Source organism: Cibotium barometz, chromosome 57, assembly GCF_041138505.1.
Source record: "Cibotium barometz isolate CiBa-2024 chromosome 57, ASM4113850v1, whole genome shotgun sequence".
Classification (NCBI taxonomy): Eukaryota; Viridiplantae; Streptophyta; class Polypodiopsida; order Cyatheales; family Cibotiaceae; genus Cibotium; species Cibotium barometz.
In genome coordinates this window covers 1,173,642-1,194,002 of record NC_141102.1, presented here as the reverse complement: position 1 = coordinate 1,194,002, position 20,361 = coordinate 1,173,642, and the positions used below count along the sequence as shown (strand labels likewise).

The following is a 20,361-nucleotide window of genomic DNA, read 5'->3' as shown; positions in this document are numbered from 1 at the left end:
GGCCGAGGTCTTCTTCCCTCCTTGTGCGGTGTCGACGGCCCGCACAAAGTATGTACCAAGTGGAGAGGAGACAAGAATGTTGATGAGACCTCTTTTCTTCCGATCACTCCACCCATCGGAAAGGATGCTACATCCATATTTCTCCCATCCTGCTCGCACGGGATCAAGTAGCTTATTGATGTGCATCTTCTCTTCTTCAAGTCTCTTCCCACGCATGTCATGGTAGGAGAGACCGGTCCACCCCTCTTGGTAGCCCGCCTTTGCAATGGCAACCACCAATTTCTTCCATTGCTTTGCCTTGAGCACATGGAATGAAAGATTGCACTCGATGATCGTACGCGCAATCTCTCCCTCAGCCTCATTTTGCAATTTTTGAATGTGGGACTTCACTTGGGTACTCCCACCGGAGGCTTCGGCAAGAGAGGCTTGCCTCATGTGGATGGGCCGCTTAGAATACTCGGAGACGTAAGTGGATGTATCAGGAGCAGAAGCGGAGCCGGAGACTGCTGGAGAAGGTGCATTTGGTGGTGGTGGTGGAGGGGCATGTGAGGAGATGGTCTCCTCAATCTCTACAAAACTTCTCTTCCTTCGTGGGTTGCTTTGAATCTTCTTGAAGACCTCATCGGCGATTGCTTGTGGGACACCCGGCGCAATGTTCCCTCCCACCTTAGCAAGATGTTCTTCAAGTCTTGTGAGCCCACTTGAGGTGGCCTTGCCACAATTTTGCAAACCCAATCATAGGACTTGCTCTTGTTTGTGGATGGGGCATAATGGGAAGTATGAAGCTCCCATGTAGGATTCTTCTCTCTCACCATGATGAAGTTTAGAGAGAGGGGGAGTAGAAGAGACTCGAGAGAGAGAAGGTTGAGGATGAAAGCTTGAGCCTTGAGGCCCGAGGGAAAGAGAGAGGGAGAGAGAGAGAAAGATGGAGTAGCTTCAAGCTTGAGGCCCGATGGTGAAGGCTTGAGGGAGAGAGAGAGAGAGAGAGAGAGAGAGAGAGAGAGAGAGAGAGAGAGAGGGAGGGAGTAGCTTGAGGGTGAAAGCTTGAGGGAGAGGGAAAGGGAGAGGGAGAGAGAGGGAGGGAATAGCTTGAGGGAGAGGGAGAGGGAGAGGGAGGGAGAGGAAGAAAGGGAAGGAGAGAGAGAGGGGGGCAATGTAGAATGACGTTGGAGGGAAAGCTTGAGCCTTGCAAGGGAGTGAGAGACTATGAAAGCAACCAAGGATTGAACAAAATTCAAATGAGGGATGAGAAGCCTTTTTTATAAGGCCTTATGGCTCCAAAACGGCTAAAAACGGTAAAAAACGGCTAGTTTTTCAAACTGGACAAGATGAGCGCTGCCGACCGTACGACACCGTACGGAATCGTACCGTACGAATACGTTCGTACGGCGTACGGAAACAAGCATGCCTAATACATCCCTCATGGGCCGCTGTGACATGGTGCTCATGGTGGTAAAACTGAGCTAGCGCGAGAAGGTCCTGCGATGATGGGAGATGATGGCCCGGATCTTCCTGTGGTGGTGTGGCTGTGGGCGAGGGCCATGGGGTCTGGGGCGTCGAGCTCTGCATGACTCAGTGGCTCTGTCGAGTGTCACACCTCTCGGTCGAGCTCCTACACTAGCCTGTGGTCTGGGTATGATGGGTGGATCAGCCCTCGGGGTGCTGGTATGGAAGAAGTCAGTGAGAGCTCTCTGTGCTGGTCCTCGAGCAAGTACAGCTGATCTGGATCTCACTAAGGACTCCCTGTGTCTACGGAGCTCTAGAAGAAAAAGTCCCAGGCATCTCTCATCCGGGAAGTCAATGATCCTGGAAAGTGGTCTGAATCCAGCTCGGAAGAGGCAATGGAACCTCCCCCGAATCTCATAGTACACGGGGCATCGGCATATGTAATGGTCCTCTGTCTCGGGCTCTGTGTGATAGAGCTGGCATATGCTGTTCTTTGGTGCGGCTGCCCTAGGCCCATATTTGGCAGTCTCCACTCTCAGCTGGTGGGACGAGGTGCGGATTTGGCCGATCGCACATCTCACCCCAGAGGATAGGTGTATGTCCATGTAGGTGGACGGATGATGAACCCATCCTCTGTCAAGCATAGGAGGTGATCTTTGTAGAAGGCCATCTTTGTCCCCAATGGACGACTAGGTGGACTCCATATCCTCTGAGTATCCAGTCTGACAATGTCCTTCCTGATAACCCTGTTTCGCTGTGTGCGGCTGAGAGCAAATGACGGCCTCTATGCTGTACTGGAAGGGGGGGAGTGGCTCCATCTGCATACCGTGCATACCAAACCAAGTGCCTACCTGTGCATACGAAACACTCTGTATCTCCCTCAAGGGTCAACTGTCTTGAGGACTCCAGGGCTAGCCGGGGGTATCTATCAAGTGGAAGCTCCCATAGCCTATGCCAGTATGTCACTGTTTGGAATAGAGCCTCTGTGACTATCGGTGTAGCGCCCATCTCTGCCCGCACAATCTCATGTGGCACTGATGGTTAACTCCTAATCATGCGTGAGATCATCGCCACTAGGGGCCTCTCCATCGGCTTCCACCCATCATATACCTGCTCTGTATCTATCTCGGCCGGCTCTCTTCTCTGTCTCCTCCTGTGGTATAAGCTAGGACCCCAGATGGGGGCACCATACAGTAGTGCAGGTGTAACTAGAGTATCAAATAGCCAAAGCTTCGTCCTCGGCTCTTGAAACTGTATCTGTGAGCATTGCCTCTCTATCGAGCCAAGGGCGGCATATCCCCTCGTCAACCTAGCGTCGGCCGCCTTCCGCATTGAGAACTGAGGTCCAACTAAAGTGATCCCAAGGTATACATATGAGGTAACATACTCCATAGGCTCTCCACTGCATGTAAACTGTACTGCAGATCTAGTTATCCACTGTGAGGAGGTGTTAAAGATCATGACCTTGGTCTTTCCAATGTTCACAGTAAGGTCCCGGTCCTTGCAAAAGACCCCTAATGCATCCAAATGCCTCTGCAGCCCCTCTGGTGAATCAGAAATAAGAACAATATCATCTGCATACAAGAGGATCGATATCAAGACTCGTGCCAAATGTGCTCCTGGTCCTCCCTGTCTGTCTATGTAATCCGAGATCTCGTCAATGTATAGACCAAATAGAGTAGGAGACAAGGGGCAGCCCTGCCTCACCCCAATAGTGCTGTGTATGATCTCTGAGTCACCTCTTGGAGCCCGTACTTTGCCTGTGAAATGATCCCCCACAGCATCTCTGTTGGCACTCCCATATCTTGCAGTCTCTGTTGGTACGACGAGGAATGTCGTGATACCGGAGCCCGTCTACGTCGGGAGATGGCACTAGGATCCACCACTCACTAGAAGGTGCAAGTGATCTTTTGACGTCTCACACGGAGAAAGAAGAGAGCCTACCTAGCAAGGCTTGAGCAGGAGCTATACCAGCTATTTCTTGGAAGGGACTGTAAGGAGGCCTGGAGGATCTTCCAGGATCATCGCCTTCCAACTCCGATTACTTCACCCAACAGCTGGCACACCTATGCCACCTCTATCTACCATGTCCCGGAGCAGCACCTCTCCCCCATCCACCCGAACCTCGTCCCCCACACTCTTCCTTCTTTCACCTCAGCATGATGAGAGATGCTATTGACAGGATGTAGACTGGGAGAGCACAGGATCATGATGGACTCCTCACCGAGCATTTCTCCCATGCTAGAGACACGCTAGCCCCTTTACTGGTTCACATGTTTAACACGGCTTTACGTGAAGGCTTCCCCGTCAGCTGGTTATCGAATACTATTGTACCTATCTTGAAAGCAGGTGACCCCATGAGAGAGAGAGAGAGAGAGAGAGCGAGAGAGAAGAAAGAAAGTTGTATTAACGAAATGACCTATGAGACCAAAAGGTTACATCATGGCCATGAAATACATCATCTATGAAAGACCCAAAGGGTCTATGAGGCCAGAAAGCTGTTACATGTGGTCCATGAGTAAAGGATGTGAAGACAATATGAAAAATATAAAAGACTAGGCCCTGAAAGGAAGTGATACATTTGATTGGCTTGCTTTGTATTATGAATAAGTCTACCCTCGACTTCTGGAGACGTGATAGAAGCAGCTTTGTATGAAAGTTTTATCTATAGCATGTTATCTACACTATGCATGATGAAGCGGATAGTTTAAAGCTGTGTGAGTGGACTCTTATGTAGCTAACATCTAATTAGGTTTATTTATGCTGGGAAATAACCTAATTTTTTTCCAGTGGTATGATGCTGTCCCATGTTTGTTAATTACCAGCTTATTAGCATTATCAATGAGAGATGTATGGTCATGACTGCGCTCTATTTGTTTGGTGATAGGCTCTCTCGTGCCTTTTGTTTTTCTTCCAAGGTGGGAATCACCTTAGATGGCCTGGACACTAGTTTCTCTAGAGTTTGGGCTGCCCCAAAACTTCCTCCTAATGTTCTGTTTTCCTTTTAACATTAGAGACATATAATTTCAAGTGTGAAAGCGATTGTACATTTTGTCCAACAAGCATGTTTTTGTCTTATTATTGCATCTTATGCTCTGTGAAGCCTTTCTAAATCTAGAATTATTGTTGTTTTCTGCTTTTATATGTGCTGCAATGTATTGTAGCATTGTACACTCTCCATCCTGCTGTCTGATGATAAATTCGGGACAAGGAAGAGCTCAGTTTGAGGTTCTGCATTAGCTTTGTTGTTGGGCTTAAATTCCGAGTTTGACTATTACCAGTATCAGATTGTTCGAGCATACCTTGAGAGTTTTGAAAACCATGTGAAACTGATCTCATCTCATGTTCTCTCTGCCCCTCCCCCTCCCCCTCCCCCTCCCCCTCCCCCTCCCCCACCCCCCCCTCCCCCCCCCCTCTCTCTTCTTTTTGACAGGTTGAAACCCTGCATCAGCAAACATGGTCAATGCGTACAGCCTATTTAGCAGATCAAAGGAAGAGAGGGGATGATAACAATCCATTTCTTGAAGCTGATAGGAGGGAAGTTGCCAAAAAAGAAGCTGCTGCCAAGAGAGTGCATCCCACTTTGCAATCTTCAACAGCTAGCCAGCCCTCCACTCAGGCAGCAGGCGTGCTATCAAGTGCAACTCCAGCATCAGCCCCAGCTTCTGGTCCTTCCAATACGGCATCTTCTATTTTTTCTGGGTCGTCGCCATTTCCAGCCTTCAGTACTCCAGGGTCACTCATTTCTGCAAGTGCTTCATCCACTCCGGCACCCAGTTTGTCTTTATTTGGTTCCTTAGCTGCACCCAGCTCCTCTATGTTTGTCTCTTCTGGGACATCAACTGCACCCTCGCCTTTTGGGACTGGGACATCGGCTTCAATTTTTGGTTCTGCAACTGCTGTTGGCAATACATCTTCCCCACTGTCAGGTTTTGCAGGAGGTACTGTATGAATGAGAGTTCAATAGCGTAGATTTGGATGCTCTAAATGTTTATGTTTCTTTGATTTAGTTTTGATGACCTTTAGTTATGGACAGACTGTAGACTGAGGAGAGCCTCTGCCATGTACCATTGTACATTATTGCTTTAACCTGTTTACTGCATGCACATTTTTAGCGGATTTCGTCCATACGTAGTACAATAAAGAAAGAAATTCTTTAAAATTTAATTGCTCTGTAAGACATCTCTCGGTGTTCATAACATGCCAATATCATTCTGAACTGTAATTCTGCGACAATTGTTAAGAAAGATGTTTTGAAGTTGGCTTTATGTGATGAAGGTAATGTCTGGCAGTTGAAACTGGTGCCACTTTACATATAAAAGCAATTATTGCTGCTTCTAATCACTTGCAATTGCATTTTTGTCAACCTTCAGAGTTTAGTTGTTGTTTTTTTTCTCTTTTGGTCATACCAATTTGTAGCCTGCAAATATTGAGGTAATTGCATGCATGCATGCATGCGCCCACGTGCGCATGCACACGCACATGTGTGCACATTTACTTCTCTTCTCTTGCTCCGGATTAATGTTTGTTAAATCACATCTAGATGAGGCTTTGCTTCTTTAATCACTCAATTATTTGAGCATCAGATTTAAAGAAGTTCAGCTTTTTTTCCTTCAGTCCTTGCTGTTGTGTCTTACGAAGGTACACATATACACGGTACATAGGTTTTTCCCCACCATCAGTGAGTTGAGAAATGATGATTCTTCTCTCTTTGTGCACTTCATGGAAATGGCAAGAGTATATTCCTTTGTCCTAAGCATCTTAGCCTGTTATGACAAAGGGACTTTTTATATGCAAAGCTTTATGTGGAGACTCCCTCCGCTCCTGTGGGGCATATCGTGAAGAATCCGGGATGAAATAGCATATTGCCACAGATGCATTGCGAGACTGTAATCTGCAACACACCCACATGTGGCGGGCCTCCTCATCCCTCGTGACTATGCTAACCATGGTCTGTAAGTGTGTTCTGATCCCCTAACCCCTTGTGCTGTTCGGGTCTCCCCCAGGTAAGTTGGCTCCCAGTGGTATCTTGATACATGTGGTAGTCCTCTCTCCTGGCTCTAGTGCGTCTTTGTGTAGAAGATGATGTCACATCTTGTGAAAGTCTCCCTGAATCCCCCAATGTTTGACCACAAAGTCCCATTGCAGTTCTAGACCACCATCCTCAGATGTGTGGTCCCATAGACCCCGTGTCCCTATTTGGGACGTCTGTCTATGATGATCATAGTCACAAGAAATGTTTCGAGGTTTCAAGGTTTTGTAGGTTTTGAAGGTTTTTTTTCCGAAAGGTTTCGTCCGTCGCTACAAAACCGCATGTTTCAAATAAATAAATAAATAAACACACACACACACACACACACACACACACACACACACACACATTTTTTTTTTGGGTAATATCCAGTGCAGTATATTTATATGCTCATAAATTTACATGATGGGAGGTCTCCGAAATGGAGAGTATCCCAGAGATCAGAAACATAAAAAGAAAAGCTTTATGCAAGAAGCATCCATATCACCCTCATGGCAGGCATCATATAAGGATTGCCGCAATGAGGCTCGGAAAGATTCATATGACTTGTGAATCTGCCGACCCAAGTATGCCAAATTATGCTCACTCCAGATTGTCCAAAGAGCCCAATATCTCACCCAAGAGAGAAATAGTGAGTATTGAGACAAAGACCTCATAAATCTGCCAAAGAGCTAGAAATGTTTCCCAAATCTGTGACTCGGGAAACGGAGCCGAAGATAATATGAAATTCTCCTGAGGAGGATCCTAGAACACGGGCAGTGCCAAAGCAAATGAAGAACAGTCTCTGAAGGAGCTTGACATCTTAAACATGTGGATGGTGCAATGCGACGTTTAGCAAGTGTGACCCCCAGTGACAATGTGCCTGTCATACATCTCCAAAGAAAAAGTCTTTGTTTCAATGGCATTTTACACTTCCATAACATCCCGAGATTCTTCCGCCACCATGAGAGGGGCTTCCTTATATGCCACAGAGAATTAGCATGTTGCTGAATCCATGGAGCACGCTGAAGAAGCCTGTAGCTTTGATGGAGGTTAAGGCGGGAAGAGGAACATGATGAGTGCATGTAGCAGAGGGTTGCAATTGCCAATCCGTAAGCCTGTCTGTGTCAGCCACAGGAGGAACAGGTAGAAAAGGATGTAATAAATCAGCAATTTTCTTCCATATAGATCTATGATGCATTCCCAATGCATAGGAAGCAGTGGCCTGAGGAAAAGATAAGACATAGCCCTGATCATCTACCACATCTTGTATGTATCTAATTCCTAATTTCATGAGATTGTCTACCCGAACAGGTTCCTGTAAAGCGAGTGGAATGTCAAAGATGGCACTCCAATGAATACTTTCTTTCCTCATTGAGTTTGTCCCCGAGCAATTATAAGGAGCCCATTTGACCTTAGAAAGTACTTGTTTCCAGTCAAGTATCAGAGCAGTAGAGAAAGGACAGACATGTATCTTCCCTACAAATCTCCCAATGACAACCTCCCAATGATCAGTAATCCAATGACCATAAGCACAAGTCCTCATGTTGACAGACATGGATGCTAGCATACAAGTCCATGGCTGTTGTTGGCGGAAAAAAGTAAGCTGCATAGTCGCCTTCCTTGCAAGTACATGATATCTTATATTGAGGACATTAAGTCCACCATGCATCCTAGGAGAGCACACCATTTCCATCTTCATCAGTCTCAATGCTTTCATAGCAGTTTTTGTCCTCCATAACATCTCCATAGCTTGAGACATAAAGGCTGAAATATCCCTGGAGGACCAATGCAGCAAAGGCAAATAGAACTGGACATAGGACATTACAATGGACTGTACTATTTTGAGCCTGACATGAAGAGGCCAAGTAGAAATCTTCAAGTATTCCAGTTTATGTTGAAGTCTTTGGAAGATCCATTTTAGCTGCTGCTTCCTGGTGATATACCATCCTATGGGATATCCCAAATGTCTGACTACATCTTTGGAATGCACCACCTGACCCGGCCAAAGAATAGAATGCCAGTCACATTGTTTCAGGGGAAGTAATTTAGATTTGTCAAAATTGACATACAATCCCGCTGCCAAGCCATATAATGAAAGAGTGGTCATAAGCATTTGAACTTCCCGGGAAGAATTCTGTGGCATAAAGAAGGAATCATCAGCATATGCTTGGGCGAGAAACGATGCAGCCCCAGGGATTTTAAGACCTGTCATCTGTCTTGTGTTTGTAAGATGATCAAGATACATTAAAAGGGGATGGGTCGCAATGGCATAGAAGAGAGCACTAAGAGGACAGCCCTGTCTAACTGATCGACCCAATGTCCATGACCGAGACAGATGACCCCCAAGAATGCACTGAGAAGTGGAGCCAGAATAAAGCCAGTAAACTGCATTTGCCATCTTGGGACCAAAGCCCAACTTGGTCATGATTTGAGAGAGAAAATCCCATTGAACAGTGTCAAATGCCTTAGCAATATCCACCTGGAATATAAGCACATCTTGATGCGAATACTTAGCATATTCAATTGCAGTCAAGGCATTGGATATATTGTCATGGATTTGTCTTCGCGGCACAAACCCATACTGATGAGGATGAAGTCCCGCATCCAGTATCTTGTGAAGCCTATGCACAATCATTTTGGTAATGAGTTTGTAAACTACAGGCATCAAAGTAGTAGGCCTCCAATCTGACATATGATCACATAGATGTTTTTTGGGCACAAGTTTGACTATGCCATGCTTCCAAGAGTGCGGCAAGTGATTTTCTTGCCAGGCAACATTGATCATTTGCAAGAGGACTTCTTTCAAATCATCCCAAAAAGAAATATAAAATTCCACCGTAAGGCCATCCCAGCCAGGGGACTTATGTTTGCTGAGGTGAAACAATGCATTATCAAGTTCTGTGTCAGTAAAAGGTCTCTCCAAGGTAAGAGCATCATCCATTTCCACTATTCCAGAAACATATTGGAGAAATTCAGTCCTAGCCTCAGTCATTTGATTTGATGGGGAACTAGGAGCGGAGAATAATTTCTGGAAATAATTCTGGCATTCATCTTGGAGATTAGAGAAAGAGTGCGTCCAAGAGCCATCTAGCTTCCTTACCCTTAGGCATGAGTTTTTCTTTCGAGTAGCATGCAAGCCCTGAAAAAAGGCTTTTGATGAGCAGCCCTTATCCATGAGGGGCTTCATTCTTGCCCTAATCTGCCATTTGTGCAATTTCCTCTGATCATTAACAGTCAATTTAAACTGAGCAAGTGAAAGGGAATCCTTTTCTGAATCAGAGAGAGGCCTTAACTGAGAAAATTCAGTCAATTGTTGTGCTGTCCTTTTTGCCCATTTAACCTCATTCCTCCATTCAGTCATATGCCAGTTGCCATACTCCCTTATGATATTCTGCATACGAGAGACAAAGCTGTCCCAAGCATAATTCATGTCCTCCTGGGCATGCAAAGGCAAGGGATGAATTGCAAGTCTGATCATTTGCTGGAAATAGTGATGTCGGAAATAAGCCTGATTAACATGCAATAATCTATTGGAGAGGGGTGGCAAATCATCCAGAGGCATGCCAAGCTGCAAATTCATCCACAATGGGGCAATTTCCTGAGAGGATTTACGAGGGACGGCAATTTCAATTTGTAAGTGACCTCTGGAACCGGTTTGCCCCATTCCTGTCGTGACTGCTGAAAGTCATCCTTAAGGGTGTCAAAGACGTACTGAGCTTCCATAGTAAGTTCATCATCTTGTGATGCAGGCTCTGATAGGCGGCGCTTAGCATCTGCAGGTCTTTCTTTTCGAGCATATGTACAAACATCCAAACCTGAAGCCATGATTGAAATACGACAAGACAAGAAGGAAAAAAAGAGCAACAGTACCAGAGTGTAGAAGTTCACCCACACACACACCTACACACACACACACACACACACACACACACACACACACACACACACACACACACACATACACAGATGCATCCACATAGGACCGCACACTCTGTGCCTTCACAGAAAAAACCTTACTGTGAACACAGCTACGAGGAGAAACAATAAGCGAAAAAAGAGAAGATGATAAGGCGAGCAGAACGAGGGAGGCAGTCAACAGGGTGGAGCACGTTACGCGAGCAGTGTCCACACAGGCAGCCACATCGCAAACAGAAGAGAGGGGGGAGCAGCCTTCAACGCGCAGCACGAACTCTCTGCGCTGGGCAAAGGGCCTGGTCCGACAGCGAAGATTGACGGGGCAGCTCGGGCGAGAACGACAGCAGCAGGCGACTCCTCTCTGCATTACACACACACACACACACACACACACACACACACACACACACACACACTTTTTTTTTGGTAATATCCAGTTGGATCAGCATTGTCATCCTCATCATGGAGGATAATTATCCTCATCATTGTGGATACAGAGTGGGTGTAGAGGATATGGGGGTGTGAGTGTGGAGAGGGAGCTATCCATCGATGTGTGGTAGGGGACAGCATGGGCAAGGGGGTGAGGAGGGCCCCTAGATTTGCAGGGCCGAGGAGAAACTGGGACGAGCTAGGAGCTACGATGCTTGGTGGCGAGCGAGGATCTCATGAATAGGGGGTCAGTGAGCCTTGGGTGCTCGAGGTACAGGAGGGTCAGGCCATCTGGCTCTCTGAAGTGTGGTGGCACAAGGCAGGGTAACTCCAGTTGAGGGGCCAGATGGTGGGCCCCTTGTCACTAGTGTTGTGGCCTCATCCATTTGAGTGTACCGCTCCCTACAGGAGGCCTACAAATCCGAAGACAATATACACATATTTAGAACACTTAATTTAACTGCTATTAAACAATGGAAATAACATCAGTAACACAAATAGTGGAAATACTGAAAATACAAATGACACCAGCACTGGGGCCGGAAAGGGCCGCCCCCCCCCTCAATACTTTTTGTATTTCTTGGAGTATTTATATTTGTACAAGTGTCACGGGCTTGATAGGCCAGATTTCTCCACAAGGGAGTGAAAACAACCAAATAAAACTGGTTCAAGTCGATGAAGAGGCTCATTCCCACCTTCACTGGGTGTACACGTGCCTTTCACTGGTCTTCCGGGACCGTGCACCAACAGGCATGTCCGTACTAACGCAGGCCAAGGAGTACACCGCGGAGGGAACGTGGCTTGGTTCTCCCCAATGATGCTTTGCTCCCAAATTCCCTGGTGAGTCAAACCTTCATTGGCTCTTAGAAGCTCTGAGAGCGTGGTTAACAACACCACACAGGGAAATATACTAGCCACACCAAGAAGAATTTCCTGAACATGGTCAGCATATACATGCCATGCTCCTGCACTACACAACTTAAAGCATTCTCTGAATTTAAATTAGCAAATTTTAGATTTACACAAATGAGAAAAATATGAGAGCACTTGGTACGGTGAGTACAATCCAGATACAAACAGTACAATTTGTAGCAGGTACAATCAAGCACGTCAGGTTGTGAATTGACACGTATACAAAAGTATGGCATTCTTGTCTCCTCTAAACGTCTTCTTAATGGTACTTTTTTAGTGGCGAACGGTTAAAACGGCTTAATTTAGACGTTTACGATGGCTAACATTAAAGTTTGGGTCCAAAAGAGTGACATCTTGTTCCATTTTATATTTCAAAAAATCAAGCAGGAAGATACGAAATCTTCTCTTTTCAGGCTCTGAAAACAATGCTATTAATGACAAATCACCAAAATTTTTCAAACGTCTACTTTCCACCTTCCCTCCATTTTGGCATATGGCTTATTTTCCTTTCTTTGCATTTTCAAAAGACTCACTATTTTTCTCTCATCTGTGAGCTTCTATGGCGTCCTCACGTCGTCCTTCTCATAATATAACTTCTTGTGATTTTCATAACACTAGAGAGGATGGTGTTTGGAAACCCATGTCTTTTTGTGTGAATGATTGGGTAACAATGCTTCCCTCTTGCAAAGGTGCCCACAGGAAAATATACTAGCCACACCAAGAAGAATTTCCGGAACATGGTCAGCATATACATGCCATGCTCCTGCACTACACAACTTAAAGCATTCTCTGAATTTAAATTAGCAAATTTTAGATTTACACAAATGAGAAAAATATGAGAGCACCTGGTACGGTGAGTACAATCCAGATACAAACAGTACAATTTGTAGCAAGTACAATCAAGCACGTCAGGAACTTCACATGTGTGCAGGTACAGCCAGCCAATTAATATTCGGGTTCTGTACTTTGTAGCAGATACACCAAGTACATTAAATGCTTCACACGTGCAGGTACAGCAAGTACTGTTTGTACAGCTGGTACAATGGGTTCAACAGGTACACCAAGTACTATAGGCGGGTACAGCCAGGTACAGCTGAGCAAAAGGTACACCAAATACTACAGGCGGGTACAGCCAGGTACATCAGGGGCAGCAGGTACACCAAGTACAACTGGCGGGTTCAGCCAGGCGTGAAGGAGGCGGATGCAGCTAGGCGTGAAGAAGGCAAGAAGAGCCACCAACCCCCCACGTGGGTATTTTCCCAAAAGAAGTCCCATGCAAGGCTTTTTTTAAAAGGTTATAAAACCTTTAATCAACTTATTACTTTGGACCCATCTCCCCCCCCCTCCCCCCCCCCCCCCCCTCATAAGCAAATGTCCAGCCCCTATTTAAAATGGGTGTGAACACAATACCTTATAAATATTAAGGTTTACTCTAGTTAGTGGATTTTACCTTTTAAAAAGGCCAAAATGAAAATACTTACCACTTGTTCACACGCCACACCACTAAGTCAGCAAACCAGCACTCTACGGCACACTGGGGGCGTCCCCGTCCAGTGTACTGGCACAGCATAACCGGCAGACACACGCAAATAAGTCATGCAAAAACAAATTTATGCATGTAGGCATAAATGCATGTGCACAAATAATGGACGAAATCTTTCTTTCATGAAACTTGTACAAGAGGTTCCTGGCGGGCACAAAACTGGCGCGACAAATATAAATAAATATGTCCTGGTCTTCCTATGGAGTGACAGTCCCATAGGTAACACACCATCCTGGCCATACACAGGTGGCACCAATAGGCTCCCGTCCATACAGCACGAAGCAAATCACACACGGGTGGCACAAAACTGGTTCCCGTCCATGTGTCGCAGCATTGGTCGCACACGGGTGGCGCTGATCTGGCTCCCGTCCACCATAAAACTGGCCCTTTCGGGCATTGACAAATATACTGCTCCTCAGGCTTTACTTCTCCATGGCACAATCTACAGAGGGGCACGTGGAGGATGCGTAGATGCTGGATGTGAATATAGCGATGTAAGAGGCCATGTGGAGAAGGAAAGCTAAAAGAGGCGTGATTGTGAAAAAAGGGAAAAAATTGGGTTAAAAGAAAGCTGTACAGGTGGGCAGCACGGTCATTGGCAGGTAATTGTGGGTGTAAGAGAGGGCAAAGATGCTTTTCTTGGCAGTAGAGAGCGCATCTTCCGTAACAGATGCCAAACTGGTTGACTGGCCTAACCTTGGGTTAGGTTTACCTGTAGTAATTCCGTGAAGTCATCCAGCAGTTATGACATGGAGTTGGTTGGCAATGATGACTTTGAGTAGGTCAATCCACCGGGATGGCTAGGATTTTACCCGCCACTAGAAGTGAGGCTAGCATATAAACATCTTTTGTACGTGAACATCTTAAAATGCTAGCACTAGGGGCACTAGAAGAATCCATTGGCCTCCACTTTTCTAATGTGTAGCAACTAGTTGATACTATGATTTATGGACCATCTTAGCTTTATTGATACCAGCTAGATCAATCACTCTCTCACTCAAGCTATCTAGCATGCACACTCAATACGCCACATGCACTCACACAAGCATGCATACCACAAGCAAGCAAGAGGGCAAGCGCTCAAGAGAAAATAGTTGTTCTCTGCATTCAGGATTTTCCTGGCCACCCAACTCAAGTGGGTGCCCATAGCCTGTATCTCTACTAATACATACAAGCCTTATATCTGGGCATTTGTTACATCACTAGGGCCCATGGGCATACATAAGTTCGTTTTTAGTCTGTGGATATACTTATTATGTCAATGCACTGATCGTTATTGCAAAAGTTTAGGAGCTTTTGAAATTGCGTGTACAGTTTAATTTAACCTTTTCCATGTTTTGAACAGCTTCTGCTGCAAGCTTCGGCGGCACACCGATGCCTTCTAATGCACTGTTTGGTAGCGCTGCACCAAGTTTTGGTGGAGGGCAAACTCCTCAAAATGTTTTTGGAAGTGCAGTGCAACCACTGGGTATGTCTAAACTTGCATGGTACTTCATGTAGTTCTACAGAGTATTGAATCTTAACCAGGATGATGTACATTTCTTTGCATGCTTCTGGTCTTTGATTTCTGCTTAATAGACTCTATTTCTCTTCCTTCGGGACTTAGAGATCCGATGTAGACATCAGCATGAACACGTATGGTTTTAGTACGTACCGTTTCAGTAATGGGATGCCAGTGTGGAATTAATAATTTAGTGCAGGTTTCTTCTTTGAAATTCTTGGTATTATGCAGCAAGGCTCTTTTGCGTCAGTATTGAATAGTTTTGGATTTGATGGTGTAATGCTGAAATGAGTAAGTTTTTATGCTTTTATGTGTGCAGGTGCCGGTACAGCAGCTTCTCCTTTTGGCATTGGGACGACCCAAGGGGTATGTTAAGGGCGAATAGTATTGGGAATCAGCTAATATTTTTCTGAAGTATTTTCTTGCTACAACATTCCACAGTTCACTCAGAAATAAGGCATCTCTGTTATAATGAATTGTCTTTGATGGTCTAAATTGATGCTTTGACTTTTTGGTTTTTGACTTGCCTTGCACTCCCCTGGATTTTGCTTGGGCTGTGCATGCTCTTTATCATTCCTTTTTGTATATCCTCAGGCTCTGCTCTTTACTCTTTGCATTGTTTGTATTGCCTTAATATAACTTGCACGACAGAGGAAGCACTGCTGTGTGATTTGTTGGGATTAAATATATGGATCTGTTCATAATGATACGTTGGAAAATAATCTTGATGAATAGATGAAGGGGTTGATAAAGTGGCTGGAATTAAACCTGATATTCTAGTAGGCAAGCATGAGGATGGATGGAAGAGTGCTGCGGCAAGTAACGAGTCATCAAGAGATCGCCATTTTAAGAGGAAACTCGAAAGCATTCAGATATGAATGCCTCCTTGGCAAGTCATGTACTGTAGTCCTTTGAAGTGTTGAAGCAAGATTGGGCCATGGTGTACTCACATAGGAAACCTAAAAGCTTAAACAATGATTAAACCTAAGCTAAACGCGGATGCATGAGAGGGCTGCATCTTTGCAAACATTGTAATTTACATTATAATGATGGTGGGAGACCCCCCTTACAAGGTGTGGGCATATGCTGCCACCACACATGCCACATGTCGAGATGAGGTGCCAAGTGTCCACTGAGTCTTAAGGGGTTGTTTCCTTGTACAAAGAACCCTTACATTATCATTCCTCCACTCCACTCAAGCTGGATCAGTGTCAGTTGCAGTCCCCTTTTACTTAAGTGCTGCTTAGTGCTAATGCTCAAACTTGTTCTGCTGCATTGCTTGTGCAAACTTGCAACCTTTGAGATTGTAATATCAGGAGCTGTTTTAGGATGCAAGTAGCTTTGCTTGAAAGGATTCAATATGGAGACTAGTCATACCATTTGCATTTCATGGGTAGCAGAAGAAGAGTGGCACAAAGGGTTTCAGGTACCACCATGTAATGTTCTCTACCAAAATAACTCAGGACAATGCGTTAAGTACTTGCATTCCTTGTTATAAGGCAGAGACTGCAATACTTGTGCTCAAGCATCACTGTCGACTCACTTGGTGAAGCATCACGATTACTGACACTGGGTGAAGCATCTCGATTACTCACTCGGTGAAGCATCTGGATTCAGTTCTTTGAAGAATCTTCTCCCTTCAACTGTTTAGAAACTGTCACCAGCTTAGACTTAATCCCCGAGATGCTGCATGGCTATGAGAGATGCTCATAAAATTTTAATGGCTATCCACACCAGGGCTCACACTGGTGGATCGACTGGACTCTGGCGATTGGGCAAATATGGACTCGTGGCACATGTGCTTGAGCTTGTTTGATGCCTAACCAGTAAATCTTATGGTTTTTGTGGGTGGTAAGTGTGAAACCCAATTCTTTTATTTATTATTAAGGTTTTATTGCTAATGTGTACGGGGCAGGTAGACACTTCATTAAAACTTGATGGAGAGGCAAGATGAAGGTGAGGCTTTGGTGACAGTCCCTCTGCTATTTGTGTACGGGGCAGGTAGACGCTTCATTAAAACTTGATGGAGAGGCAAGACGAAGGTGATGCTATGGTGAAGGTTCCTCTCCTATTTGTGGAAAGCCTCAAGTCTATCCAGGGCAGCTAACTGAAGAAAGACACTGATCTCCTGAAGTGCTCTTCTGAAGTGCGCTATTAAGGTCTTCCGAATCTCCTCGATTTGCGTGCAAGTCCCAGGATCCTAAGTCAAGGAGTTTGGGATCTTGGCAATCCTGTTGCCAATGATCTCCAAGATAAAGTGATAGCTCAAGTGGTGAAGATGTTTGCCTAGGACCAAGAGGTCCTAGGTTCAAAACCCCCCTTGGTGCTTCCTTGGTGGCATCACGTACGACGGATAATTAAGCGCCTACGGGCGGTGAAAAATTGGTAACTATGGGCGGATCTTGGGCCAAAGGCTAGTTGGAAAAAAAGAGAGAGTAAAACTGGGCATGAACGGAGAAAGTGATACCCGCTGACCCCTAGTGCCGCTCGTGTCACAAGGTCACTGCGGGTCTCCTGAATCTCCTTGATGTGAGTGCAAGTCCCAGGATCCAAGTCAAGGAGTTGGGAATCTTGGTGTTCTAATGGCACTCCTGTTGCCAACGATCTCCAAGATAAAGTAAAACTGGGCATGATCGGAGAAAGTGGTACCCGCAAGGAGACCCCCAATGCCTCTCGCCTCACAAGGCCACTCAGCAAGGTAGAAGCGGTCAAGGCGGGGAGAACAGTAAGCCTTGAGATGAACGACCAAACTCCAACAAATACTGAGCGTCTTGGCCATGGATGGCTTGAAAAAGATGGCCTTCACTTTGCATTGGAATTCCTCCCAAGTAGTAGGTTTGTCATGGCTATTACGGAGAACATTCCACCATAATGATGCACAATCAACCATATGGTTGGCAACACATTTTTTTTTTTTTTTTTTCCGGGAAAAAGATCCTTCTATTAGTTAATGAGAAAACGCCATAAGGCTACAAAGCTCACCTCGCAAGGAGGGATAAAACACCGTGAACTCCTGAGCTCCACCCCCGTGGCTGGCCGCTCTCTGGGGGGGGCTACCTAGTAGTACATGTGGGAGGTGAGAAAAGCCAGACTGGAGGCCTGTAGTGCCAAGTGACATCCTCGCCCCTCGCGGTGAGGAAAGGGCCAGGGTGCCAAGTGCGGAGGAAAGCCTTGCGGCGCCCTCTCATGCGATCCGAGTCGCCCTGGAGTTTCCCCCAGTGTCCTCTCAATGTGTGAATGATGTCCACCCAGAGGGCCTGTATGACCTCCGCCGGTGGAGTCGCCTGGCGGTCAATGGCCTCCCTGCATCGGGCTCTCCATATGTGCCAAGCTGTCATGCTGCTGATCATCTCCCATCTGTGCCCGACCCCCTCCTGAGGGGCTGCCGATGAGAAGTCTGGCGTCGGAACCACCGCCATCGCCCTGTCAGAGACCTGGATGGTCGCGCTGCCAGGGACGTCCTCATATCCAAGGGCCGGGCCGCTGTCCGTGGCCCAAGCCACCGCACCCCACGTCACCAGCATCTCACCTGGTGAGCCTGCAAAAACCATCCTGAGAGCGCGCTGCCAGACCTGCTGAGCCTGTGGGCAATCCCATAAGCAGTGCCGCTGCGACTCCTGTGCATGGCCGCACCGAGGGCAGGACGCTGGGTGTCTGCCAAAAGCTAGCCATGCCCCCACAGCCAGTCCTCTATGCGCTGTGAGCCAGAGAAAAAGCGTCACCTTCCGGGGCCGGAAGCTGGCCCAAAGGCGCTGCCAGAAGTCCCTAAGAAAGGCAGGGGAGAGCCCCTGTCGCCGCCAATGCTCGGCCGCCGCCGGGGTGCTCGCTATCCTGTGCCTCTGAATCCGCCGCCCCAGCCTCGCTGTGTACTGAAAAAAGGGGATGCCTGGGCTGGTAGGGGCCAAGTAGGGATCTCGCCAAAACCACTCACCTGGATCCCACTGAAGGCGAATAAGAGGCCTGCTGTCCCAAGCCCATAATCTCCAAGAACAGTCCTCTCCTATCGAGGCCGGTGAGGGGTCTACATGCCACTGTCTCTGATGAAAGCCGACCACCCGCACCCTCTGAAGAATACAACCCTGGAGCCCATCCAAATCTAGTCGTGTCCTCTGAAGCTGGCCACCCTCTCCCACCTCGAAAGTGAGTGGGGCGACTCTCTCCGCTGTGCCGCAGACCGCTAGAAGGATCTCATGCCGAGTAAAGACACCCATCCACTGTGGAGGTGGAGGGTCCTGTACTGGGGTCCGCCACTCCCGGGGGATGGCCGCCTCAATGTCCTGTCTCATCAACTCTCTGCCCCTCATCCCACTGAGTCTCCTCTCCTGGGCCTCTAGAGGCAGCTGCTGAAAACATATCCAGTCGTCCAGGGACTGGGCTGGGCCGGAGCTCAAAGGGCCCCACGACACGTGAGACCGCGATCCAACCATATGGCCACTGGGAAGTCGAATCAAGGGGTTCCAGATCAATGGCTACCTCAGGCGCTCCTCATCGGTGCCCGGAGGAGTCTGGAAGAGTGACGGCCTCAGATGCGACCAGGCCCTCAGAAGGCTAGCTGCAAAACGCTCCTCGAAGCCAAGGCCCACTCCTCTGGATCGCTGCTCTGTAAAGATCCACCTAATGCTGGGGGTCCAGGGGCCGCTAAGAGAGGGGGTGCGGCTGAGCATCCTGGAAACAAGAAACTCCTTCCACGGCTCAGCGCCTGGCAGGAGGCCACGAACTACCAACTTGCCAAGCAATGCTCGGCTTTGGCAAATAGGATCAACAATGCCCAGGCCGCCTCTCTCCCTCGGCTGAGTGATCACCGCCCATGCCACCTTGGCCCTGGCGGGCCGCCCGTCGCCACCGGACCAAAGAAAGTTCCTGATGAGCCGCTGCACCTGGCCAATGCATGCCCGAGAGAAGGCCCAGCAGGAAGTGATGTACCACATAGTAGCAAGCAGAACCTGGTTGGCCACGACTACTCGGCCAGCCAGAGATAAACGAGCGGTACTCCAATACAGAAGCTTCTTCCGAATGCTCAGAAGAAGGGGGGCTATCTGCTGCTCCGGAGATATGTCAATGCCCACATAACATCCCAAATAACGCACTGTAGTGCCAGGGGGCAGCCACTGAAAACCGTCAACTGGCCTCCAAGTCGGGGGGGGCATAGAGCTGACCCACAGCCCACACGACTTGTGCCAGTTGATCAAAGCGCCCGAAGCTCTGCAAAACCTGTCCATGGCTAAGGCGAAGCGGCGGAGGTTCTCCTCACCTCCCTGAAGATAGACAGCAGTGTCATCCGCAAACTCCGAGTCTAGGAGCTCCTCCGAGGTACGGATGGGAAGCTGGAGGCCCCGCAAACCTGTATCCTGTGCCGTCAAAAAAGTGCTCATGGCCTCCGCCACAAAAAGAAAAAGAAAGGGCGCTAAGGGGCACCCCTGCCGCACCGAGCGCGAGAGCTGGAACCTCTCTCCGCGCACGCCCTGTATCAGCACCTGGCTATGAGCCGATGAGTAGAGTGCAGAGACCCCACGGATCCACTGAGGGGGGAAGCCCATCCTCTCCATAGTGCCTTCCAAGAAGGCCCAGTCCACCCGATCATATGCCTTCTCGAAGTCGAGA

The 20,361-nt window shown here is 47.4% G+C and overlaps 1 protein-coding gene across 2 annotated transcripts in view; it reads left to right on the top strand.

Moving 5' to 3' along the window:
* LOC147606305 (hydroxyproline-rich glycoprotein family protein) overlaps positions 1–20,361 on the top strand; it is a 108,549-nt gene that overhangs the window by 48,596 nt on the left and 39,592 nt on the right. The window contains exons 4-6 of one of the 2 annotated variants that reach the window (XM_086791901.1): positions 4,880–5,387; positions 14,605–14,727; positions 15,080–15,126. In XM_086791901.1, coding sequence (XP_086648027.1) covers positions 4,880–5,387; positions 14,605–14,727; positions 15,080–15,126 — 678 coding nt within the window. Of the gene's footprint in view, positions 1–4,879; positions 5,388–14,604; positions 14,728–15,079; positions 15,175–20,361 lie in introns of both variants that reach the window. The other variant, XM_086791902.1, reaches the window with a different exon arrangement.